Source organism: Mus caroli, unplaced genomic scaffold, assembly GCF_978045245.1.
Source record: "Mus caroli unplaced genomic scaffold, Mus_caroli_1 scaffold_5, whole genome shotgun sequence".
NCBI classification, from domain to species: domain Eukaryota; kingdom Metazoa; phylum Chordata; class Mammalia; order Rodentia; family Muridae; genus Mus; species Mus caroli.
In genome coordinates, this window is record NW_028227260.1 from 20,509,602 (window position 1) to 20,535,874 (window position 26,273).

General features: G+C 40.4%; 1 protein-coding gene across 1 annotated transcript in view; it reads right to left on the bottom strand.

Moving 5' to 3' along the window:
- Positions 1–420: 420 nt before the first annotated feature.
- Positions 421–26,273, bottom strand: part of Smc1a (structural maintenance of chromosomes 1A) — a 43,143-nt gene continuing 17,290 nt past the window's right edge. The window contains exons 10-25 of the mRNA XM_021153232.2: positions 25,630–25,815; positions 25,355–25,534; positions 25,112–25,258; positions 24,882–25,019; positions 23,928–24,044; positions 23,716–23,822; positions 20,323–20,464; positions 15,665–15,810; positions 15,420–15,573; positions 14,499–14,609; positions 3,387–3,543; positions 2,808–2,962; positions 2,541–2,692; positions 1,363–1,432; positions 1,006–1,116; positions 421–667 (exon numbers count right to left, since the gene is read on the bottom strand). Of these exons, the coding sequence (XP_021008891.1) occupies positions 584–667; positions 1,006–1,116; positions 1,363–1,432; positions 2,541–2,692; positions 2,808–2,962; positions 3,387–3,543; positions 14,499–14,609; positions 15,420–15,573; positions 15,665–15,810; positions 20,323–20,464; positions 23,716–23,822; positions 23,928–24,044; positions 24,882–25,019; positions 25,112–25,258; positions 25,355–25,534; positions 25,630–25,815 (2,157 nt within the window). The 3' untranslated portion in view covers positions 421–583. The remainder of the gene's footprint in view (positions 668–1,005; positions 1,117–1,362; positions 1,433–2,540; positions 2,693–2,807; positions 2,963–3,386; positions 3,544–14,498; positions 14,610–15,419; positions 15,574–15,664; positions 15,811–20,322; positions 20,465–23,715; positions 23,823–23,927; positions 24,045–24,881; positions 25,020–25,111; positions 25,259–25,354; positions 25,535–25,629; positions 25,816–26,273) is intronic.

A 26,273-nucleotide genomic window follows, 5' to 3' on the forward strand; every position in this document is an offset into this window, starting at 1 on the left:
CCATTAAGCGTTAAGTAAAAGCAGATCCATAACTGTCTCTCCCCAGAGCACCCTCTACTCTTAGTCCCTGACTAATCTTACCAATTTTTCAAGGTCTGGCTCAAATGTGAGTTTTCCCACAAAGCATGAAAATGATAATCCTCTTATCAAGGTATTTGTGACATCTGGCTAATCAGGGTAATTTACAAACCGAGCCCATTTCCTTACCAGAAAGACATGGTCCCTGACTAAACCCAGCATTTCCACATAGAGCCAGACAAATAAAAGGTGTCCATTATGTGTCTGATGAACACACAGATGAATGAGTACATGACAGAGGAAATGAGGGCAGTTTAGTGACTGCCACTCCTATGAGTACTTTTGCTTATCTGATGTACAGCTATTCTGTATTCCCTTGGAATCAAATTTAGATTAGGCTCCTTTAAAACCAATCTCCAATATTTATTTTGCAAACAAACTAACATGCACACAAGCATAAGGGGGCATGGTGTCAGGCGATCCATGATATGGGGTGATGAGATCCAGGAGAGAAGATGGACACAAGGGCAGATGAGGGATCCAGACAAGAAGATAAGAGTTCCTGCTATTGTTCATTGGGGTTGGGGTTGGCATCTGGGTACTTGGTGAGGTCGAAAGTCAGGACTTTGCTGATCACACAGTCCCCTTGCTGAAGGAGAGAGAGAGAGAGAGAGAGAAAGAAAAAAAAAAACGGTCAGGGGAGAATTAAGAAAGGTATACAGCCTAGGACTAGGGGCTGAAAAACGACTTCCCTACATATCTGCTCAAAGGCCAGACAATGGTTCTTTCTGGATGAGAGAAAGCATTCAATCCCATGTGCCTTCTTTCTTTGCACTTTTTTCCTGTCTTCACTGTCTGGCTGTCTCTTCCAGGATGGGCTGGCTAAACATTCAGGGCAGGCTCCACCAAGCCCAGATGACTGCTCAGAACCTGATCCTCTACACCCCTTTACCCTTTGCCCCTCCACTGTAGCCCAGCCCATTGTACCTCAGGATAGACTCCAATGAGGCTCTCAGCCTTGGTGTAGAATTCCTCCTTGAGAGAGATAACAATGGCTTGGAAGTTGCAAGTTGACTGTTCCTTGATGTAATTTGCCACCTGTGGGAGGAGTATTTATCTTGGCTCAAGACTCAACACTTCCATTTTCTAGTCTAAGTAAGCAGGTGGGAGTAGGGAGTAAGAGAGACTAGGAAAAGGCTACTGATTATCAAAGGAGGGTGACCCAATCCTCCTGGTACATAGAATAGGCAGCAGTAATAGCTAGGGCACAATCAGGAATGACTCCTTGAAACCCAGTCCCAACTTGGGGTCTTCCCTCCCAGGCTTCACCTTTCTTTAACCTACCTTGCCAATGTTGGTGTTATCCAAGGCAGCGTCAATCTCATCCAGGACGAAGAAGGGGGCTGGCTTGTAGCTGGGAGGTAATAAATAAGTGAGCTAATATTGAGAAATGAGGACAGCAAGAAGAGTAGGCCAGCCCCACAGTCGGAATAGGCCAAATACATTCAGAGCCTAAATAACCCAGGTCTCTGAATTCCCTCATTTGCATGTGGCTCTGGGTACCACTATACCCCTAAGACCATGAAAAATAGGGTGTTTTTGTTTTTGTTTTTACAGGAACTGTTCTTAATAAGCAAGTGATCTGAGGGTCTACTATGTCCCATCATACAGCATGATGACACGCCTCCTTGACTTCAGACATGCTGCAGGTTCAGCATAGAATGCTTACTTGGTTTCTTGGTAAACTTTTCTTTTAAAAAATATTTTATGTGTATGAGTACTTTTCTTGAATGTATACATGTGCACCATGTGCATGTCTGATGCCTACAGAAGTCAGATGAGGGCACTGTACCCCCGAAACTAAAGTTATGGATGTTTCTAAGCAACAAGCACTCTTCTTAACCACTGAGCCACCTCTCCCGTCCCCATCACTACTCATGCTTTTTCCCTGCCCATCATACACTTTTATGTATGCACACCCTCCACACTACTGTCTGGGTATGTGTCTGGCTTCCTCTAGTCTGTGGGCTCCTTTGACCAGAGACCATGTCTGACTCATCTGTCCCTAAGCTCCCAATAGGGTCTGTACAGAGAAGCACTCGAAATGCTCATGAATTAATGCTTTATAATCAAACATTAAGTTGTAGGGAGTCATATCTAAGCACTACTGGCCTGGGGCAGGGGTTGTCAAGGTATGCCAGAGGTCAAAGAGGGTTTCCCAGAGGAAGGGAAGGAGAATGAAGAGGTATGTCAAGCTGATATGTATAGAAAGAGCTTACTAGCCAGCAACCATGTGAGGAAAAGCCTAGAAGTGGAACTAAATACATGCAGGGACGAGGATAGGCTGAGTGGATGAGGGCAGATGGAGAAAACCCCAAGGCCAATAGTGATGTGCTGTAGTAGCTAGGGAAAAGGGTATCTAGAACTAAACACCTTCACCTATGCAGGTCTCTGAATATCCCTGGGCCCCAGAGCCTCGGGTTGCCTCAGCTGTCTCTCCACATTATGAGGCAAAGCCTTACCTATGGATGGCAAAAAGCAAGGCCAGAGCTGCAACTGTCTTCTCCCCGCCTGACAAATTGTCCATAGGCCGGAAACGTTTGCCAGGAGCTACACAGTTGTAGTTGATGCCATCCAAATAGGGCTCTTCAGGATTCTCAGGGCCCAAGAATGCCTAGGGGAAGAGAGAGTAGGGTGAGGACCCGCAAGCATGAATGAGCATGGTTATGGGAAGAGGGAAGAACAACTAAGAATGGTAGGAGCTGGTTGCAGAAGGGGTTTCAGTCTACCTGGGCACTGCTGTTACGGGACAGAGCCTTATAGATCTCATCAATGTTGGTAGCCACAGATTCAAAACAAGCATTGAATCGGTCGAAGCGCTCCTTCTTTATCTGTTCAAATGCCTGCTTGGCCTTCTTTGCTCGCTTTCGTGCTGCTTCAAACTCTGCCAGAAAAAAAGAGCAGATGATAATCTCTCAGTGCCCTGGGTTCTGCCAGGGTTGACAACCACACCTGCCAAGAATGACCTGTAAAGCCTGTAAATAAAATTTCTAGTGATAACCTACAAAGGGAGAGAAATGCCTGAAGAGGGCCTTACAAGGATCAGTATTCGGTGAGTTGGCTACCATGTAGTCTAGGCAGGCACACAAACATAGATTCCTCCATGGGTTCTACCAGCTACCAGCTTTCTTGACACCATCGTTTGCTCTGTAGCAAGCAAGTAGATAACCCCCACTGTTTAGGGCATCTAACAATTTTAAGTACAAAATTATGTAAAAACAGGAGCTGGTATGATATAGCAGTATACCCTTATCATACCTTCGGTCTTCTGTTCTCATCTGAGGCTCAGAAAGAAATGCCAGGCTTACCATCTGAGGTCTCCTGGAACTTGTCTCGGACACTTTCCAGCTTTTCCATGGCCTTCATGTTAGGGGCAGCAATCCGCTGAAGCACACTCTGCTGCTCATTCAGCTTTTGCTGGAGTGTGTTCATTTCTTGCTTGATTTCTTCCTCCGCCTGTGCATCCTGTAACCCCACACCCAGCAATAGTAAGGAGCACCTGAGCCTGAGTCCAGGCCACCTGAGAGATGAATGGTGCTTGGGGATCTGCTCCTAAGCAGAAGGCAAATTCTTCTCCAGCTTGGCATCTTTCACAAAATCTAGCTTGATTTGACTGTTCCAACTGTCACTGGAAATTGTAGGTGAATGTGGCTTTGTCACCTATAGTTCTTCCTTCAGATCCTGCCAACCTATGTGTCTCCAGAGGAACAGCTGATAGTTGCCCTCTCTGGCTTTTAGCCCAAGCCATGAGCCAGCATCACCCCACAGTAACCTAAAGCCCTACACAAATTGCTCTGGCTTCCACTTACAGATCCACGATAACTAAGGCAATACAAGCTTTTCTCTTAAATCATTGTATTTGAGCAAATTCCACTCAGTTTTGGTTTAGGGCGCCTTATAGCTACTGTAAATACATGTTTGAACTTAAGCCTCACTGCCACTTTTAACTTAAATGAATATCCACCAAGAGTAGTTCCTGTATTCACAGAATTTAGGACACTAACATAGAAACACAGCTAAGTAAATAATCAGAATAATGCAAGATGAATGTGAAGACAGTGACAAGCAGTGTTGAATCAGCACACAAGAAGGGAACCTGACTCAAGACTGTGGTGAGGGAAAGCTTCTGGGCGTGTGTGCAAGCGAAAGCCTACAGGATGAACAGCAGAAGAGGAAAGAGGAGATGTAGTTTTATACATGACCAATAACATCACAGGCAAAAGCTGAGGTGGAAGTTCCTCATAAGTTAGTCACTGAATGAGAAGCAATTCGGGAATAATCAACTTTAGAAGTCAAAAAACCTTTTTAAAAAATCAATATGGAACTACTAACAATGTGTGTGTCTACATGATCATGTTCATGATTTCACAGAAATATGCTGGGGAAAGCACAAAGAGAAGAAACTAGATAGACAAGCGAAGGACAGAGTACAAAAGGCCTTACAAACATAAATTTTTATCTCAACGGAGACCAATGTGATTTAAAGAGCAAGGACACAGATATACTTACATTTTAGAAAACCCTTTTGGAAACAGAGAAGACCCTTGGTATCCCTGGAGGCTAGAAGACAGCAGTAACTGTCTTAGAACCAAAGATTAGATAGCTGTGAGCCATCATATGGGTGTTAGCAACTGAACCTGGGTCTACTGCAAGCACTCTAATATGCTATAAAATCTAAATGAAGTGGTTCATTTCTAAATGCACATGATCCATAACGAAGAATGAGACTAACACAATAAATAAAGTCCACAGAGAGAAAAGCCCAGGACCAGATGAACTCAGCACTGAGTACTATCAAACTAACTTAACTTCTTTCTTTCTTTCTTTCTTTCTTTCTTTCTTTCTTTCTTTCTTTCTTTCTTTCCTTCTTTCCTTCTTTCTTTCTCCCTCCCCCCTCCTCTTTCTACCTACCTATCTACACATGCACACAATCCATAATGAACAATGAGACTAACACAATAACTAAAAGTCCACAGAGACAAGCCCAGGATCAGATGAACTCAACACTGAGTTCTAGCAAACTTCTATCTATCTATCCACACATGCACACAATCCATAATGAACAACAAGATTAACACAATAACTAAAAGTCTACATTGACAAGCCCAGGACCAGTTGAACTCAACACTGAGGTTCTATCAAACTTCATCCACCCACCCATCCATCCATTCATCTATCCATCCATCCCAAAACAAGATATCTCTAACAGCCCTGGCTGTCCTTGAATTCACAGAGATCCACCTGCCTCTGCCTCCCAAATTCTGGAATTAAAACACCATCATGCCTGGCAAACTTTAAAGGAAAATCTAATATCAATATTTGTTAAACTGCTCCATGAAGTAAAAAGGAAAGGAACATAACCAATTCCACTCTTTGAAGCCAGCATTACCCTAATGTCCAAATCAGTTAAAGACATGATGACAAAAGGAAGCTATAGACCTAGTGTTCCCAATGAACACAGAAACAGAAAATTTCTGGAAAATACTAAGTGAATTCAAGAACACATCATGATTGCATATCATGACCAAGTGGGTTTCATCCCAAAGATGTAATCGTGAACTCACAACTATGAGATCATCTGCACAGAGCCACGTAAGACAGTCCCTGTCAATAAGTGATGGAAGAAAAGGATGCTTGGTGCTCATGGGGTCATCCCACTTACTGCTTACTGAATTTCTGACAGAGGCGAAATCACCTACTCCAGTATGTACCCAGGGCTGAGACCACAAAGCTCCAACAGGTAGCCCCAAATCTGTGTTCATTTGGATAACCCCAGTTAAAAACACTAAGTCACAAAACAAGTAGACATAAACATAAGAAAGAGATTCATACTGAAGTGGGGTGGGTAGAACAGAGGCAGTAGAGATGGGAGAGGGTGTGAGTGATAAGTATACATTATGTACATGTGTGGAATTGTAAGATAACATTTACTTACTAAAACCCAAGAATAACTAAAACATATGCAAACCAATAAATGTAATTTGCCAAAGTAATGTTTTTGACTTACTTTTAGATATTTTATTAATTCTTTGAGAATCTCATACATGCATACCATGTATCTTGATCATATTCAACCCCTCCTTCTAATTCCTCCTAGATCTGAACCTGTGGGTCACATCCTCTTTGGGGATTGAACAACACTTTCATGGGGTCACTTAAGACCAGTGAAAAACACACATACTTATAATTTCATAGCAATAGCAAAATTACAGTTACAAAATAGCAACAAAAATAATTTTATAGTCAGGGGTCACTACAACATGAGGAACTGTATTAAAGGGTTGTAGCATTAGGAAAGTTGAGAACTAGTGTCCTAGATCTACTTCCATTCCTTCATCCCTCAACTTCCTGACCTCTTTTGTAAATTCATTTAAATTCTTTCATACAATATATTTTATTCATACTCTTTCCCCTCCCCCCCCAACTTCTTCCTATCCACCCAACTCTCATACACTAATGAGTCTGAGTAATGGTCTACCTTTCAAATTTATGCTTAAAGAAAACGTCCTCAGAATTTATCACCCCTATTAGCTCTTCAGCTAGGTGTGAGGGCTCCTGGGTGTGCCCTCCAATTTCATGCTGGATTTTGTTTTGCCGTTTTAAAAATTATGTGTATGTACCTGTGTATGAGTTTGTACACATGAATGCTGGTGCCAAGTGGAGGACAAAGATGTCGGATCCCCCGAAGCTGGTATTATAGATAGTTATAAGCTGCCTGAAATGGGTGCCAGGAATCAGAACTCAGGTCCTCAGCATGAGCAGTACTTGCTTTTGACCATGCTAGAAAATTGACTGGCTTGCAGTTATACAGAAGAACCACATCCACTGTGTGTGCCTTGTATGCATGTGTATGTAAATGCAGGAACCCAGGAAAGCTAAAAGTGTCAGATCTCCCTGCAGCTGAAATTATAGACTCGTAAGCCACCCAACACAGGTGCTGGAAACCACACTTTGTCCTCCTGCAAGAACGTAAGCATTGCTGAACCATCCTTCTAGTCATCCATATAAACAATCTTAAGGACAGAAATATGTAGCCATCTCTATATACTATACAGATACAGAAAAGGTATTGACCACAGTTCAACATGACCTCAAGATCAAAGTCCTGGAGAAATAAATAAATGAAACATACCTCAAAACAATAAATAATATATATGACAAACATATGGCCACATTATAATAAATAATGAAAACCTAAAATTATTTCCTCTAAATTTTGCAGTGACACATGGAAGTCAGCTCTCAACATTCTTACCCAATATTGTGCAGAAAGTCTTGCTAGAACAGTAAGGTAAGAGAAAGCTATAAAAAGGATTTAAAAAAAAAAATCAAACAAGTGAAATTACTCAATATTTGCAGAAAATATGATCTTGTAATTGACTGCTTATATTCTACTAGAAAACTTTTACATTCAATAAACACTTTTAGTAATGTTACAAGATACAAAATCAACATTCAAAAATTAGTAGCTCTCATATATACATACCAACAACAAGCTTTCTGAGACAGAAATTAGGAAAACCATTCCATGCACAATAACTGCCCCCAAAATAAAGTACTGCGGAATAAGGATGTAAAGACCTAGACAATGAAAAGATTAAGGCACTTAAAGAAGACACCAAACAACAGAGAGACTTTCTAAGCCTCTGACAAGCAGAATTTATGTGCAAAAATGGCTTTTATTATTAAAAATAATCTACAGATTCAATGCAATTCCCATCAAAATTCCAATGGCATTCTTCACAGAACTAGAAAAAAATCTAAAAATCAATATAAAAGCACAAAAGACAACATACAGCCTAAGCAGTCCTTAGTGGAAGGAACACTGCTGAAGGTATTAGAATGTATGACTTACAATCATAGTTCACCCCTAGTTAAGGAGCAGTTGATAGCTGCTGGGAGAGAGGGAGTCAGTTTTCTCTAAGGGTGTGGCTCCTAGTAGGCTGATCATACTGTAGTAAAGGGCCACAAATCCAAGAACATCTAGGCAGCACTGACTTTATTTGCTGGGGTTATAAAAAAGGAGGAAGAAGAAGATGACACCAAGTTTGGTGGGTAGGGAAAGAAGGTGGGACCTGAGAAGACTGAGGACAGGGGTAAATATGACAAAAACATACTACATACATTTTTCAAAGAATTAAGAAAAAAGGGATATCACTGGGCAATAAAAACAAACTACATGTTGGCACAAGACAAACAGGTAGCCCAAAAGAGCCAAGACAGAAGACTCAGAAATAAACTCACTTCTATGGTCACCTAATTTTGACAAAAGCATCAAAAATACATGCCGAAAAATGTATCTCTCATCCTAAACAAAAATCATTTCAAATCATATGAAAAGACTTACTTTAAAACCCCAAACTCTGAAAATGTTACAGGAAGATATAAAGAACACGCTTGAAGTTACAGATATAAGCAAGAACTTTCTATACAGGAGTGAAATAACAGAATATAGTCCTAAGAATCAACAAATGGGACATGAAACTAAAAAACCTTCTGCACAGCCAGAGAAACCAACAGCAGAAGAAAAAGCCTACATACAGAACGGGAGTTGTGTATGTCTTTGCCAGTTAAGCCCCAGACAGGGGATTGAGATCTAGAATATATAATTACAAAAAGTAAAACACCTGAGCCACAAAACTACCAGTCAATAAAAGAGTTAATGCAATAAACAGATTAATTCTCAAAAGAAGAAACACAATGGCCAGAAAATATTTCAAAAGGCCCAGCAGATGCTCAGTGGATAGGGGCACTTGTCACCAAACTGGAGTTCAAAGTCCAGATCCTACAAGGTAAAGGTGAGAACTAACTCTAGGAGGTTGTCTTCCGACCTCCACACATCAGTGTATGCACACATAATTAAAAAACAAAGATAATAGATTATGATCAAGAACAAATAACAAATGCTGGTGAGGCTGTAGGAAAAAGCACTTTATTCACTTTTACTAGGAAAGTAATTACTGCCATTAAAGAAATCGGTATGGCTCCTCAAAAAATTAAAGCTATCTGGGCGTGGTGAGGTGCACCTCTAATTCTAGTACTTGGGAGACAGATGGGAGAAGATATCCATGAGTTTGAGGCCAGCTTGGTCTACATAATGAGCTCCAATAAATCCACACATAGAGACTCTATCTCAAACCATCACCCCCTCAAAATAAACAAAAACATAAATATAGAGCTAACATATGACCCAAACTCTTGGGCATACATTCAAAGGACTCTAGATCCTGACACACTCATGCTCACTGTTGCACTATTCACAACTGCAGGGGAATGGAGCCAGACTAGACGTCCTTAAGCAGAAGAATGGATAATGAAAATGTTGAATGCATCAATAATAGTTTTATTCAGCTGTTATGAAAAACGAAATGGGGAAATTTTCAGGAAAATGGATGGAAGTGGAAAGTATATTGAGGTGGCCCAGTCTCAGACAAAGATTCCATGTTTCCTCTCATTTTCAGTGTTTATACATGTGTTAATAAGGGTTTGGGAAAGTAGTATAGACTGTAAAACTAGATAGGAGACCACAAAAGGTATTAAGAAAAGAAGTGCATGCAGGGGTGGGGGTGTAATGTGATATCAAAGTGAGGGTGGGAGGGCACAAGGGAGGAAGGAGAGGGAGAGAACGGGGGTGGGGGAGAAAGACACCCCAAATTTTGTTAGAGAAATGCCATAATGGAAAAAAAAAACTACACTGAAAAGTCACAGACATATTTAACAATAAAGAACTTAAGAAACAGAGAGAGAGAGAGAGAGAGAGAGAGAGAGAGAGAAAGCAAGCAAGCTCTGTTTGAAGAACACTACAAATTGCTATGGAATAGTCTGTAGAATAGGCTTTCAAATGAAAATGAAAAGTAAGAATAGTTTACTATTATCTAAAAGGAGAATATGAATGTTATTGCACGTAGACATATTTGTATTTTAAAACCGCAACAAAAGGGCAATGTAAAAACTAATTAAAGAGTGACCTACTGATGAAGAGAAGGAAACAGAAATAGAAGCCAAAACTCTCTTCATGTACCCTGTTTTTATACTTTTGATTTTAGAACCTTATGATGCTGCTTGGTTATAAAACAAAACTAAACAGACATATGAGAAAGGTTAGGTTAAAAAAATTATTGGGGAACAAAATGTTCACAAGATGACAAAGGAACCACTCTGAAAATTCCTTGCTAATTAATGACAAAACAAAAGTGTATGCTTAGCAATGAGGAGCCTGGCAATTGACACTTAAACAGCATCATTAGTTAATAATGATAGGATGAACCTCATGGTGAAATACAATATAAACATACTGCTTCTGCATCCCAAGGGCTATAACTACAGGTGTGTGCCCTCACTCCTGGCTTTAGAGTTGAACTACCTTACTCTCTGTGTTTTTTACAAGGCTCAGGAAAAAAAAGAAAGAAAAAGAAAGTGTACATGTAATAGAGAGAGAAGGAGAGGGAGAGAAGAGAGATGAGAGAAAGCAAAGATGGTAAAATTGGGTTAGCAAGTTGGCTCAGACTGACAACCCAAGTTTGATCCTCAGGATTCACACACTGGAAGAGAATTGGCTCCATATATGACTTGTACACTCATACTATGGTATTCACACACACACACATCATATACACACATAAACCTTATTTTAAAAAATTGTTAGGAAATAAGATTTCTGGTAAAAATAAGAGTCTCAAATGTGCCGGGCGTGGTGGCGCACGCCTTTAATCCCAGCACTAGGGAGGCAGGGGCAGGTGGATTTCTGAGTTCGAGGCCAGCCTGGTCTACAAAGTGAGTTCCAGGACAGCCGGGGCTACACAGAGAAACCCTGTCTCGAAAAACCAAGAAAAAAAAAAAAAAAAAAAGAAAGAGTCTCAAATGTAAGTACAATGATGTTAAACTGAAATTTTCAATTTTAATCAGAGGTATCAATATGAACTCTGTAATAATTTTATTTTTCCCTCAAAATAAAAAAATAAAATAAAAAAATAAAATGTATTTGGTGGCCCAAATCTACTGAGGAGTCCTAGAAACACCAACCAGTCAGCTGTCTTGAGCACTCCAGTGCCCATATTAAATAAATACATTATTAAATAGTAGTGTTTTCCACTGAACAAGAGTCAAGAGCTTCTCATTCCTCCTTGGGGTGAGAAATCCAGAGGATGAGCCTAGACATATCAGAAACTTAGAGAGATGAACAAAGACTACAAAGGGTTTTATCAAGATGATGATGAAGTATCCAACGTGAATGCACCCCATCTCCCGCCCCAGCTAAAGACAGAGCACCGAGAATTACAACAGACTGAACACAGCATATGTACTTAAACCCATACACTCACAATGACTGAGAGTGCTGAGAATGCCAAGAAAGCAACCCAGAATTGTGTGCAGAACTGACAATGAAAGGAGAATTAAGCTGCCTTTCCTATGTAACTGGACCTCAGGGTTACCAAGTAACAAGATGAAACTTCTCTATTTTGGCTAATAAAAAAAGAAATTAAAGAATAAGATGTCCACCTTACAATCGGGACCAATGAAATGATATATTCCTAGGTGGGGATCTCATAAAGAGACCCATAAAGAGACCCTACAGATTTCCTGAAAGTATACTGCCCCTGGGAAGCACAACACCCACCCTACACTGAGAACCACTACTGTAAACAATAAGGATTTTTGGAAAATAAAACCACCTACCATTACTACAGCTCAAAATAGTAACATTAATTCTAACATCAAAACTCAATATTGAATTCTTGTTTGATAAATTATTTCTCAAAGGTTTTACAAAGCTGAATTCAAATAAGGTGCAAGTTCTGAATTTCACCCTCTAAGTGTTTTCTCTATCCCATTTCTCTGCGGTGGGTTTATGCACATATTTTGGACTGACTGGTTTCTTGGTCTGTACCCAATGATATTTTCTTTGCTCTAGTAGGGATTAAGCCAAGGGCATTGTATGTAAGTACTCTATCACCGAGAAATATCTCTAGTCCTCTTTTGCCCTTTGAAACCCTGCCCCACATCCAGCTGCTCAGGAGACTGAGATAGGAAAACTGATTGTGCCCAGGAGTTTGAAGCCAGCCTAAGCAAAAGATGAGACCCTGACTCAAAATGAAAAAGGTAAGAAGAAAGAAAGGTTCCCACAGACTACACTTGGGCAGCTGCATCTGTGCTTTATTTTATTGGTTGCTCTGGCATCAGTGTTTCTCACACAATCAGGTCTGTGGTTTCCCAAACTGAACTGAAAATATCTTTTTAAAAATCCTATTAGTAGAGCTGGAGAGATGACTCACCAGTTAAGAGCATTTGTTGCTCTTGCAGAGGACCTGGGTTTTGTTCTCAGCACCTATATGGTGTCTTACAACTGTCAGTAACTCTAGTCTGACGGGATCCAATGACCTCTTCTGACCTCCACAGTCAGTGCACATGAACATGGTACACACACATACAAGGACATAAAATAAATACAGTCTAAAAAAGCTATCCCTGTTACTAAATATGTGGTTTTTTTCTTGTTATTATTCCCTCAATACAGTATAGTAACTATTTACATTGCATTATGCATTATAACTAAGCTAGAGATGATGTGAAGTATCAGGAAGCCAAGTGTGGTGGTGCATGCCTTTAATGCTAGCACTTGGGAGGCAGAGACAGATGGATCTCTGTGAGTTTATGGGCAGCCTGGCCTACATAGAGAGTTTCTAGGCATCCAGGGCTATCCAGTGAGATCCTGTCTCAATGAATAACTAAATGAATGATAAATAAAGCATGAGGAAGAATCTGTTTAAGTTACATAGGAATGCTAGAGCATTTTTATATAAAGGACTTGAGTCTAGAGGAGGAGTTCCAAGAACTAGTCTGAGAACAGTGAGCATGTGCAAGGAACTGTGTCATGACAGCAAATAGCTATTGACATGATGCGGTGATGTACCTACCACACACTCCTACATTCTTACTACCAAAACCAAGAAAGAACTCAAATTCAAACTCTCTCTATATACACCAGTTTATAGGAAATACGGGGAATGAAGAACATAATTAAGTAATATCACAGAGATATAATTAGCCAAATCTAGAAGGCAGAAAATCCTATAGGACCAATGCTATGGTTTCTTACACAAATAGAAGGAAACAAACAAAAAGAAACAGAGAGAGAAGAAAATTATAAATTAGCAGAAACCGATCTTAATATGTGGACCTTAATATTTTGTCCTGGTCAGTCATTTACCAACTTGGCCCAAGCTAGAGTTATCTTGGAAGAAGAACCTCAATTGAGAAAATTTCTCCATTAGATTGCCTGTAGGTATCTGATGTGGGAAGGTCCAGCACACTTCAAGCAGTGCCACCTCTGGGCATGTGGTGCTAGGTTCTCTAAGAAAGCAGGCAGAGCAAGTCATGAGAACAAGCCAGTAAGCAGCATCCCTCCATGGCTCTGCATCAGCACCTGCCTCCAGGTTCCTGCTCTTCTTTGAGTTCCTTCCTGGGCTTCTCTCAATGATGGACTGGTACTAGGACACAGCCAAACAAACCCCTTTCTTCCCAAGACGTTTTTGATCAGTGTTTTATCACAGCAATAAAAAAGCAAACGAAAACACACTTGAATACTGACTTTGATATAGACAATGCAAAAACACTTACTGCATACTAGATAAAACAAAGTAATGCTTGTTTATTTGTAAGAACCCCATATTCTGTAGATATATATTAAGGTAATTATGAACAGAACAATGCTTCAAATCTGCTTTACTATGATAGTCCCATGGTGGGGATTATAAAAAACAAGATTGACTATATGTTACTAAGTGCTAAAGATGGGTGGTGGGTGTCTGACATTCATTAAATCATTTTCCTTACTTCTATATTTGAAATTATTTATAAATTTAAAAAAAATCAGATCTCCCTGGACATAATGATAAAGAATATACTACAAAATAAAAAATATTTTGGAGATTAGTTCCTATAGGAACTTGTGTGTCTGCACCACGGATATGATATAGCAACAGTAAGCAAGCAAACAAGCAAGAGAGAATGCCTAATGTATTTAGGAGGCAAAATTGACACAACACAGTAATTAGTAATTAGACAGAGTAAGAGAGGGAAAGAGTCAAGAATGAAGCTTCAGTTTTGTTTTGAACATGTGAAGAATGAAGCTTCAGTTTTGTTTTTGAACATGTGAGAAGCACTAGAGGTGAAGGAGAGCTAGAGTTTGAAGTAACCTGTGGGACAAATTGTAGAGATAGCAGCTAAAGTGAGCACAGTGAAGGAGATGATAAGAATGCCAAGGAAGGAGGATAGGACCTGCGACAGAGCCCTGACAAGTACCTAAGGCCTGTCTGTTTACTACAGAGGAGTTTGTCATTTTTCCTCTCTGTGTGTACCTGGACTTAACTTTTCTTGGGTAAGCTGAGAAGATGCTGATGCCTCCCACCCACAATTCTTACCTTCAAATCTTCACACAGGTCACCGTAGTCAATCTCAATGAGGGCCTCTCGAGCATAGATACTAGATGTTCTCTGGGAACCACTCACTGACTCTTCTCCCTGGGAGCTACCCTGCAATGTTGGAAGAGGCAGATGGAGCAGACTAGTCATTTGTATCCCTCTAGAAATTAGGGACTCCTTTGCTAGACGGCACGGAAGCAGAGGCCAACAGGAAGGTCCAAACTGAAAACTGGGCTCTACCTTTCACTAAGTTTCTTCATGTCTAATGTGAACACAAGCTCAGCTAGCACAGCTGGGATTAAGATTAGGAATGGTTAAGTCATGGCCTACCAGTATCTGCAATACTAGTGTTCAAAATATTTTACTGACTTAAACTGAAAGGCTACCTACGAAGAGTTACTCAGTTACAACTGTCCACCCCTCACTACCATCTTGCACTTCCAGTTGATAGAGTGCTTTAGTTGCTCAGATGTTGTTCCTCCCCCTCCACCTAAGCTTCCTTACTTCTGCATTGCTGAGTCCCCTACCCAACCCTCTTCTGGCCAACCTCCCTTACTGCAGCTAAGCTATCAGTCTCCTTAGGTTCTCCAGTTTCCCATCTTACCCTGCTCCTCAATTCTCACTCTTACCCATGTCCAGTATCTGCTGCAGCTAAGAGCTCAAATCCTTAAGACTAATGACCCATTCTTTGTCTTTCTGAGCACTCACTGGCTTGCAGCTCTCCTCTCAAATCAATGTCTCTCTCATACCAAAGCCTGACTTCACTGCTTCCACCTTGCCACATTTCTTCTGCATCCATCTTTATGCCCTTCACAACTCTCTGTGGTCCTATCTGTTGCCCTGCCCTTCCTGGCCATCTGTAATCTCCCATTACTGGTTAAATATTCATAGATGACTCCTACCACCCACCATAATACTCACTTCTTCCTGACTAATATCATCCATGGTGCCCTTTGACAGTGGCAATTTGATGTCCTGCATCTTACAGGCCTGTAGCAGGTTGTGGCGGTCACTGCGCTTCTGTTCAAGCTTGGTCTCAATGGCTGTCACTTCCTTCTGTAAATGAGTCATTTCCCTAAAAAGTCCAAGTAGCTTAGGTAAGACCCAAATCTGGAAGAGTGCCTGCTTTACCTACTTCCACCCATCCCAAGCAGGAATCCACTCACTTGTTGGCACCCCCAAGCTTCTTGCGAATCTCTTCCATCTCGTGATTCTTGTCGTTTACTTCTGACTTTTTGGCCAGGTGCTGATTCTTAAGGTCTTGAAGCTGAGCCATGGTTTCATCTATTATCTTCATGTGTCTTTGTTCCTCCTGGTCCCAGCAGGGGAATAGGGCAAGAATGAAGATTTCCCCTTGGAATTTTCTCCTTTTGCACTATCCTTCCCAACAGGCAGTTTGTTGGAGTATGTGTCAATGATTTCTGCTTTCATACAACCCCTCAGACTTCTGTTATCCTTTCCTAAATCATCTGCTTGCTTTCTCCAACTACAATTATGTAAATTGTCTGTTATAGAAGAGTTCAAACTATCGAAAAATAAGGGAGAAGGTGTGAAGGTTCACTTGCAACCCCACCAGCCAGAGATAAATAACTAACATTCTAGCATATTTTCTCCTTGCATAATTTACATTTCAACATTTAGGGTTGAAATTAGATTTTTAATTTTGTATCATAATCAGTGTTCTAGTTTTAAGCACTTTTCCAAACCAAAACTTGGTCATATAAAGTATAATATTTGTATTTATTTTCCCTTTGTATATGGTGTGTGTATGTGTACATGCTCAATCATATGCATGCATATACAATAGGGATATAATATCAAGTGCCTTCCACAATCTATTTTTTAAGATTTATTTTAGTTATGAGTATCTGTGTGAGTGTGTACATGTGAATGCAGGTACAAGAAGGCCAGAGACATTAGATGTTTTGAAGCTGGAGTTACACAGCTGGAGCCATAACCCAGGTGCCAGGAACCAAATTTAAGGCCTCTAAAAGCAGTATGCACTTTTAACTACCAAGCCATCTTTCAAGCCTTTCTACCCTATTTTTAAAGACCAGGTCTCTCATTGAACCTGGTACTCACCAATTCTTCTAACAAGTCCAGGGATGATCCTGTTTCTGCCTCCCAAGCACTGGGATTATAAGACTGCATCATCATACTCAGCTTTTTATGTAAGTGCTGGGAATCCGAACTCAGGCTTGTGTAGCAAGCTCTTTACCAGATGATCACTTCTCTAGTCTGTAACATTTGTGTATTTAAATTTATACAAGCAATATAGTATATTTTGTGAATAGACATTAATCTGGGATTATCACTAGAAGAAAACCCAAGAGGACTAGGAGAGTAGTCAACAAAACAAGAATTACAGCCTTACTTATAATGTTCTAATTTAAAGTTGTTTTTATAAAATGTTACTTGTTTGTGTGACTGCATGTTATATGTGTGTAGGTACCGTCAGAGAGCAGAAGAGGGTGTCAGAGCTCCCTAGAGCTGGAGTTAGACAGATGTGAGCCACCTGGGCCAACGGGGAGAACAGTACACCACGCTCTGAAGTGCTGAGCCATCTCCCCAGCCCACATTTGAACTTTTTCAAGGAAAATTGTTTTTGTTCTTCCATTTTATTTTTTTAAAATCACATTAAGGGAAACTGTCAGACTGGTGATGTGAATCAGTTGGCAAGAGTGCTTGTCTCATATGCACAAAGCCATTGATTTGATCCCTAGCACTGCATAAAACCAAGTGATTCTACATGCCTACAATCCCACCATGTGGAGGTCACAGACTGAGTCTGAGACCAGCATGGGCTACATGACACCTTGTCACAATGAATGAATGAATGAATGAATGAATGAATAAATAGAAAATGAAAATACACCTGAATATAATTCTCAAATAAATTATAAAAATAATAAACATAGAATGCTAAATGAAATTATGACAACACATTGATAACTGGTAATTTTTCATGGATTAAAGTTCTTTAACACTCAGTCAGCCTTCCGTATACACAAATTTTGTATCCATGGGTTCAAAAGAACATCAGAATTTGGCAAAAAACTGTACTCTGCTAGGTGTGGTAGTACACACCTTTAGTCCCAGCACTCAGAAGGCAGAGGCAAGTGGATTTCTCTAAGTTTGAGGATAGCCTGGTTTATATAGAGAGTTCCGATCATCCAAGGCAACACAGTGAGATGCCTTTTTTTTGTTTGTTTTAAAAATGTACTGAGTGTTTAGATTTTTAAAATCATTTTCTAAATCATAAAGTATAAGAAGCACTTACATTGTATTAGATATAATAAAGAGACAATTTAAAGTATGAGAGAGGTTATGCATATTTAACAGACAAAGAATGTCCATTTTATACAAAGCACTGACATTTTGGTGCTACGGAGGCAGTTCCTAGAAACAATCTCCTGTGAGTATCAAAGAATGCTGTACTAGTCTAACACCTTTCTGCTAATTAATAATTACTCAAAATGAAATTTAAAAATCATATAAATATACTATCTTGGAGCATCCTAAAGTAAATTTAGCCCTGTCCCAGTATTTTACTACCTATTCTGCAAGCGTATGTAAGATTCCAGTAACACTACTCAAGATCGCTAAGTGTTAATGAAGAAATACACAAGCAGCAAATACAGGCAGATTCAAAAGCCAAGGGATATGTTCAAACCAAGAGAACCAAACCACCTCAGGAAGGAATGCTATAGGCAATAAAGGTTTCAAAGTCATTTCAAGAGGAAGAATATAAGGAAAGTCACCACACAAAACACTGACACAGGCATGCTTAACAGCCTGACTAGCAGACATGAGCACAGTCATACCATGAAATGGCTGTGTGTCAGTAAAACATCATCTGTTGCACTGATTTTATGTGGCTAATCTGAATTTAGGGTCAGGACACTTGGAGCTATTCCTCTAATAGTACTTGCCAGCCTGTTCTTTCACTGCTGCTTCCTGCTCCCACCTTCTTTGTGGGCTCCCAGAAATCCTTCAAATCCCACCAACATGTTTCAGGCTAAGTGTGAGAAAGGAGGGGCTTCATGATGAATTGAGCAGATGATGAAATACTGTTCACTCACAGCCACTACAGAGCAGTGGGCAATATCAATATGAAAGACTCAGGTTACTAGACCTCAAAGGCTAAGCGGGAATTGGTAGAACTTGTAAAGAAAATGCTATAAAAGCTTAAAAGTAGAAGAGCTAAAGAAAAAAATGAATATTAAGAGATGAGATCTAGTTACCAGCCAGACATTTAACCTATACTGATCTAATCTCTTGTTTTTATCAAATACTACATACATGAAATAACAAAAATACCCTATGGCTCATTCAACTGGTTGATGAGAACATATGTTGATCAAAATTACAAAAATAACCAGACAACTCAGTTCCTCAAGGTTTTCAGAACCAGGCTTCTATCAGATTAAAGGCTGATGAGGTCTACATCATTTTTCTCTAACATCTATTAAAAGTACAAGGCATACTTTTTAAAGGTCCAAATTTTATTCAGTTTGCTAGTATTTCATTATTAAGTTTGTCTTGGCTTTTGATTAGGCATTAAAGACACAATTTTTTTCCTCTTTTTTTTTTTTTTTTTGGAGACAGGTCTCTCTACATAGTCCGGCTGTCTAGAAACTCCCTCTATAGACCAGGCTTGTTTTGAACTCACAGAGATCCTCCTGCCTCTGCCTAGGATCAAAGTCATGTTCCACATACCTAGTACAAACATTGATTTTTATATTAAAGTAATAACAGAATGTAAGCAGGTCTGGCTATCTTAGAAAATACCTTTTGCTTTAAACGAGATCTGTTACAAAAGTGTAAAGACCACTAAATTATATAAGTACTGAATGCAGCATAATTTTTCTAAATTCCTACTTTCCAAGGGCACTGCCTAGTCTCCAACTTGGAACTATAAATAATGTTGGTAATAAACATCAATGTGTTTGCACAAGGCTTTGCCAGGACTCTGGATTACCTCTGCGGGTATTACTGAGTTAGAGGGCATAAACACATTCTGAAGCTTTTTGATGGATGTTGGAATGTTATGTAAGAATACTGGTCTCCTGCACCATATGAGGTACTAAGAAATATTTTGTTTTTGTTTTTAATTTTTAAATAATGTGAGGCTGGAAAGATGACTCAGTGGTTAAGGGGGTGTACTGCTCTTAAGAAGACCCGAGTTCAATTCTCAGCATCCACATCAGGTGACTCAAAAAAACTATCTGTAACTCTAGCTCCAAGGGGATCCAAAGTCTTTGACTTTTGAGGGCAGCAGCACATATATATACCCTGACACTCGTGCACAAAGGCACATAATGCAATGTAAAATAAAAGCTTTTTAGATAATGTAGGGCAAGAGAGATGGCTCAACAGTTAAGAGTGCATACTACTCTTGAAGAGGACCCAAGTTTGATTCCCAGATCACACTTGCTTATAATTCCAGCTCCAGGGTATCTGAGGCTTCTGACCTTCATGGGCACCTGCATTCATATGCACATACCCAACACAGACTATTAATCAGAACCCATCAACTCCCCCCCAAAAACCAAAATTCCTCAAAAATTTAACTTATAGAAAATTAAAGTAGACTTAATTGCTGCTTTCATCTGTATTTCTTTGATTCCTGGAAAAGCTAAGTTATTTATGTTTGTGAGCTACTTCAATCTTTTGAAATGTTCTGTGCCACTTAACCACTTCTCCCCTATTAAGGTCTTAGTGGTTTTCTTTAAATAAAAAGTGTATTAATGATGGGTATTGTAATGGTGTGCATAATATCTATTCCAGCTTCCCCCTGTCTTTTACCTTTCTCCTTCCTTACCTTCTTAAGCTTTTCTATCTCATTTTCATCCTTTTTCACCGTCTGTTCCCACATATGTACTTTATCCTGGTCCTCCTTCAACTGATTCTTTTCAAAATCCAACTGGATGCCCAAGCGAGTCTTCTGATTCTCAAATTCCAAGCTGTAGAAAGAAAGGGGAAGTAGAAGTAGACTTAGTGCTCAGGACCTCTTGGTCACTGCTGAATCTCAGTTACATGGCCTCATCCACTCACATGGACACCAAAGTGTGCCCAGAAGCATAAGACAGGCTTCTAAACATTGAAACTCCAGCACCTTCCCAATTTTCTAGGAGACATTTTAAAAAGTTCACCTGAAACCAGTTAGCAGTCTCTTCAAGCTTCTATATACTTTATGCAGATTATCTCTATTTCTTTACTCAAAATTCCTATAACTAGGCATTAATATCCATATTTTACACAGGAAACTTATGGTTAAGAGTTTTTAAAAAAACTTTGCCCAAAGCCACACAGCTAATGGTAGCAAATATCATATGAGACTGGAATCCAAGTCTAACACCAGAACCTAGGCTCTTTGTTATATATCATCACTGTAGTAGAGGCTAATATAACTAATATCCCAATTCTTCAACTTAGAAGTAGTGTGATTTCAGTTACATTCTCTATATTGCAGATTCCTCATCTATAGCTTTTCTTGAGTTAATAATATATATAAAGAAAGCATTCAGTACATGCTAGCTATCATCATCAATGCAAGGGATACTGGCTGTAGTCAGCTTATTTTTACCCAAGGGCTTCAGTTCTTTCTAGCATCTTAAGCTGTGCCCCAAGACTTTAGAAGCTCCTAAGGGGCAGAGATTTGGTGGTGTAAGAACATAAAGAAAACAATGAATTTCTGCTATTTTGCTATTGCCCTTTTCCTTACCTCTTCAGAAACTCAAAGTACATTAACAGCATATAGGCACTAGCAGCCAAGCAGGGCTAGCTTCCAACTGCTCTACCAATCCTCAATATACTGTGATAGATACTGCCAGATGTCATGCTAGCAGCTTAAACCTATTAGTCACTATAATCCAAATGGAATGTAATTAACTCTACAATTTTGAGGTATGTAATGTTTAGGCCAATCTAAGTATGACTCATAAAGCCCTCCCTCCATGATCCGGCCCCTGCTGACCTTTCCACCTCCCCTGCTTTCCTCCTGACCCTGTTTTTATGTTCCAGGCATTCAAAACTACTTAGTATTCAGAACAAGGCATACCCTGTCACACCTCTAAGCATGCTGTTCTTACTGGCTGGAACTCCTTTCTGTCCCTGCTTGGCTGGCTAAATCCCACTCATTCTTCAGATCTCTAATTCATTATTCCTTGTTCTTTTAATGCCTTTTCTGATAGTTCAGGGCAGATTCTAAGTTTCCTTCCTTTTTCAATTTCAGATGAGTTGCACTAGTCAATATGGCAGTTGATAACAGATGTGTCATTGCTCTCTATGCAAAACCCTTTCCTTATCTTCTTTATTCAACCCTACATTTCTATCCCATTATCTCCTCTTACTGTAAATATACTTCAAAGTGACACACATCCTGGGCTAGAGAGACAGCTCAGTGGTTAAAAGCTCTTTGCTCTTTCAGAGGACCTGGGTTCCCAGAACCCAAACCAAGTATCCCACAACCACCTCTAATGCCAGTTCCAGGGAAGTCTTCTGGCTTTTGTGGGCACTAGCACACACATGGCAATCTCCCCCCTCGACACACACTCAAAGAAATAAAGATAAGTCTTTAAAATGTACATTCTTACAAAATGTCACTGTCTTGCATGCAACAGCTTATTCTGGAGAGATGTGGAGCAAGGGGGAATATTCCTCCATTGCTGAAGGGAGTGCAAACTTGTACAATTGCTATGGAAATCAATATGGCAGTTTCTCAGAGAACTGGAAATCAATTTACCTCAAGACCCAACTATACCACTCTTCAGTATATACCCACCAAGGATACTCTATCCTACCACAAAGACAACAGTTCACCTATGCACATAGCAGCTTTATTCATAAATAGCCAGAAATTGGAAACAAACTAGATGTTTCTCAACCAAAGAATGGAAAAGAAAATGTGGTACATTTACACAATGGAATCTGCTCAGTTGTTACAAAAATAATCATGAAATTTGCAGGTAAATGGATGTAACTAGAAAAAAATTATCCTGAATGAGGTTACTGACAAACATAGTATGTACTTACTTATAAGTGGGTATTAGCTGTTAAGTAAATGATAACCATGCTACAATCCACAGACCCAGAGAAGCTAAATAACAAGAAGAGCACAAAGAGGGAGGGGGGATGCACAGATCTCCCAGGAAAAAGGTAATAGAATAGATTTTGCAGGTAGACTCGGGGTGAACCGGTGGGGATGGAGAGTACTGGAAGAGGGAACTGGAATTGGGGCACATTTCAGGTGTGATGAGGAAACTTAGTACAATGGAAAACTTCCTGGAATCTATAAGGGTGACCCTAGTGAGACTCCTAGTAATTGGGGATACAGAGCCTGAACCAAGCAAGAGTTCCAGGGGTGGGACTAGGACATTAACCTAGCCACAAACCCTTTGAGCTACAATTCGTCTTGCCTGCAACATATCCTGGAGTAATGGTGGAGGAGAACTTGGGAGTGGCCAACCAATGACTGGCCCAACATGAGGCCCATGCCTCCTGACACTGCCTGGAGCCAGAAAGGAACCACAGGCTGGATAATCCAGAGATCTAGGATAGAACACCAAACACGACTGGTAAAGAAATAAAAAGGTCAATGAGATGATTCCTAATGATATTCTGCTATACTCAGAGACCTGAGCTTATTAGCCCAATCATCATCAGAGAGGCTTCATCCAGCAATTGAAGGGAGCAGATGCAGAGACCCACAGCTCCTCAGGAAACCCTAAGGAAGAGAGGAAGGAAGGGCTATAGGAGTTAGAGGGCTCAAGGACACCATAAGTGCATGGCCCACAGGTTGACTGAGCAGCATTGGTAGGTGCTCTCAGAGACTGAAGAGACAATCAAGGAGCCTGTAAGGGTCTGAGCTAACTAGGTTCTCTGCATATGTTATGGCTGTGTGGCTTGATGTTCTTGTGGAACTCCTGATAATGTTAGTAGGGGATGCTTATTGTTCTTGGTAGGTGCTCTTCATTATGTTGAATAATTCACAAAGGTTATTTCATCTCATCTTCTTCATAATGCCACAAGAGAGGCATCACTGTCTTATTTTATAAAAACGATTATTCAAGACTTCTCTGTTCTTTCAGGTCCCTACAATAAGTTCATATGGTTCTAAGAATTGGTTGCTGCCCTAGGACACACATGACTGACTATCAAGGATGGCAGAGTGCAGGCATATATCCCATTATCTCATAAAAACACTTTCACTCACCGTTTCTTGGCAATTTCATTCTGCCGCTTCACCTTTTCTTCCTCAAATTCTCGGATGTTACGCACACCAATTTCTCGACAAAACTCTTCAAACACCTCGTCTTCCACCTGAGGGAAAAGTCAGGGAGGGCAGAGGTATTACTGGCTAAACTCCTACTTAACAAATCTAGTCTTGTCCTGGTACATATGTTGGCATGCCCACCCTCTACCAACCTGGTTCATCTTCTCCTTCAAGTCTTTCATTTCCCTCTCTCGGCTCTGTATGATTCTCTTGATATCATTAATGCGAGGCCCGAAGTTGGCTAGTTCACTCTCCAGCTTAGACTTTTCCTATAGTCAATAGGTTGAAAAATAAGACACCAGGCTTTGTGAAGAAAAAGAATTTTCTTGTCAGTACTAACCCCATGGTCAGCAAACACTGACAAAGCCTGACTTAGTACCAAGTCACATCTCCAAAAATCTCTTGTTAGAACTCTCATATTTTCCCCCGTTCCCAGTTCAGCCACCTTCAATCTATACGGATGGGTCCATTAATCCCTTATTGATAACCCCTGGGCCAAATACGTTTTAGAAGTTGGACTGTTTTTCACAAGAAGGTAAGTAAGGTAAGTCTAGGTATTATGTAACAATTCTAGTTTGAGGAAGCTATAACAGTACTCCAACCTACAGATAGTGAAATGCCTGTAGATCAGTGTGTGTGTGTGTGTGTGTGTGTTTTCCCTTGAAATGTGATCCCACTATACAGCTCACGGTGGCCTTGAATGCTCCAATCTTCTCTCCAATGTACTGGGACCATAGGTATATGCCACTATACTGGCCCTGTTGTTCACTCTCAATTGACTTTTAGAAGTCCCAATATTTATTGACTGAACTGTGCTAATAACAGTACCTAACATTTATTTAATGTCAACTGTTCTAAGAACTTTGTAGGTATTAAATCATTCCATCTTTGCAATAACCACACAAAATACACAATACTTTCCATTTGTTAGGTCAAGAGGATAAAACTGACAATAAGAAGTTAAGTAAGTTGTTTAATGGAATAAATACAGGGGATAGAAGATCTAGACACCTCCACCCCGTCCCAGTGCCTGACTATACTATGCTATGCTATCCTGAACAAAATGGAAGACAAGTGGATAGCTCCCCAGTCCCAGGGAAACCTACCTGGAGATTCAGGGCAAGATGCCTTGTCTTCGTCTGTTCTAGGTCACTCTGTGAGTACTTCAGCCGCATTTGAAGCCCATGGGCCTGAGACTGCACTTGACGCAGTTCTGCCTCTTTCCGTTTTGCCTTCATCTGCTCCTGAAGAGGAAAAGAAAAAAGGACCATGTGCTAAGTGGCCAACCTGAGCTCAGGAACCCTAATCCTAAGGGTCAGGGTTACTTGTGCCTTACTTTTAGCTCCTCTGTCAAACGTTCTTTTTTTTCTTTCAGTTTGTCTACTGCTTTCTCATCCCAGCGCCGTGCTTTTGCCTTGAGATCACTGGCTCCACCAGAGATAACTCCTGACTTCTGGAACAGGGTGCCATCCAACGCCACTGTCTATACACATCAGGAAGAGAAGAGAAGAAGGTGAACATAGGAATCTCCAATACTGAGCCTATCCAACTCCAACCTGAGAAGGGGGGAGGTGCATACCTTGTGGCGTTGGTGACCTCCAAAAGCAATGCGTCGAGCATCCTCCACATTATCACAAACAAGGGCATTGCCACAAGCATACTGCAGAGCTTTTTTAATGTGAGGTGGTTCATAACGAATTACATCAATCACTAGCTTGGCCCCCTTCAGCTCCCGGAGTTTCTCATCAGTAGGTTTCACCTGTGTGAAGAATCTTATGAAGCAACAGAATACATAAAGCCAAGGTGAGGGGCCCACAACACTGCCTTGACCCCAAACCCCTCCACAAGCCTTACCTCCAGGTAGTCAAGAGGCAAGAAGGTCTCAGGCTCTCCACGTTGCTCCTTGATATACTGAATACAATCCCGACCTGTCTTCTCTGAGTCTACAATAATAGCATCCATGTTCTTTCCTAAAACCTTGGTCACAGCAATCTGATACTTCTTTTGTGTAGGCTGGCAGAGGTCAATGAGGCGGCCATACTGAATATAAAGGAAGAAGGGAAACTGAAGCACAAGGCTTAGGAATCCCAATTACTAGCTTACAAAGAAGGGCAAGATAAAAATCTGTATAAGCAACCATGAATACACTCATTGCTGCTTGTTGGTGCAGTCAGTCCTCTACTTTTGTACTATATGATACCACTAAGATAGGAAGGGGAACAGCCCGAGGGGAGGGACTTGTTAGACTTCTATGGCTACAAGCAATTGAGACTAGTACAGTAGTCAATTCTAATGTGCCTTCCAAAGATAGAAGTTTGGTTAAGAGGAAGATTAAGGACTGAATAAACATGTTAAAAGATGGAAGACCCAATTAGCACCTCAGAACCGAGTAAGAAATCACATTGCCTCTATGTTCACTTATATCAGAAGCTTAAAAAGTGAAGCTATAGGTTTCCTAAGACAGACTATTGCTTTTGGAATCAGACAAGATTAACTAA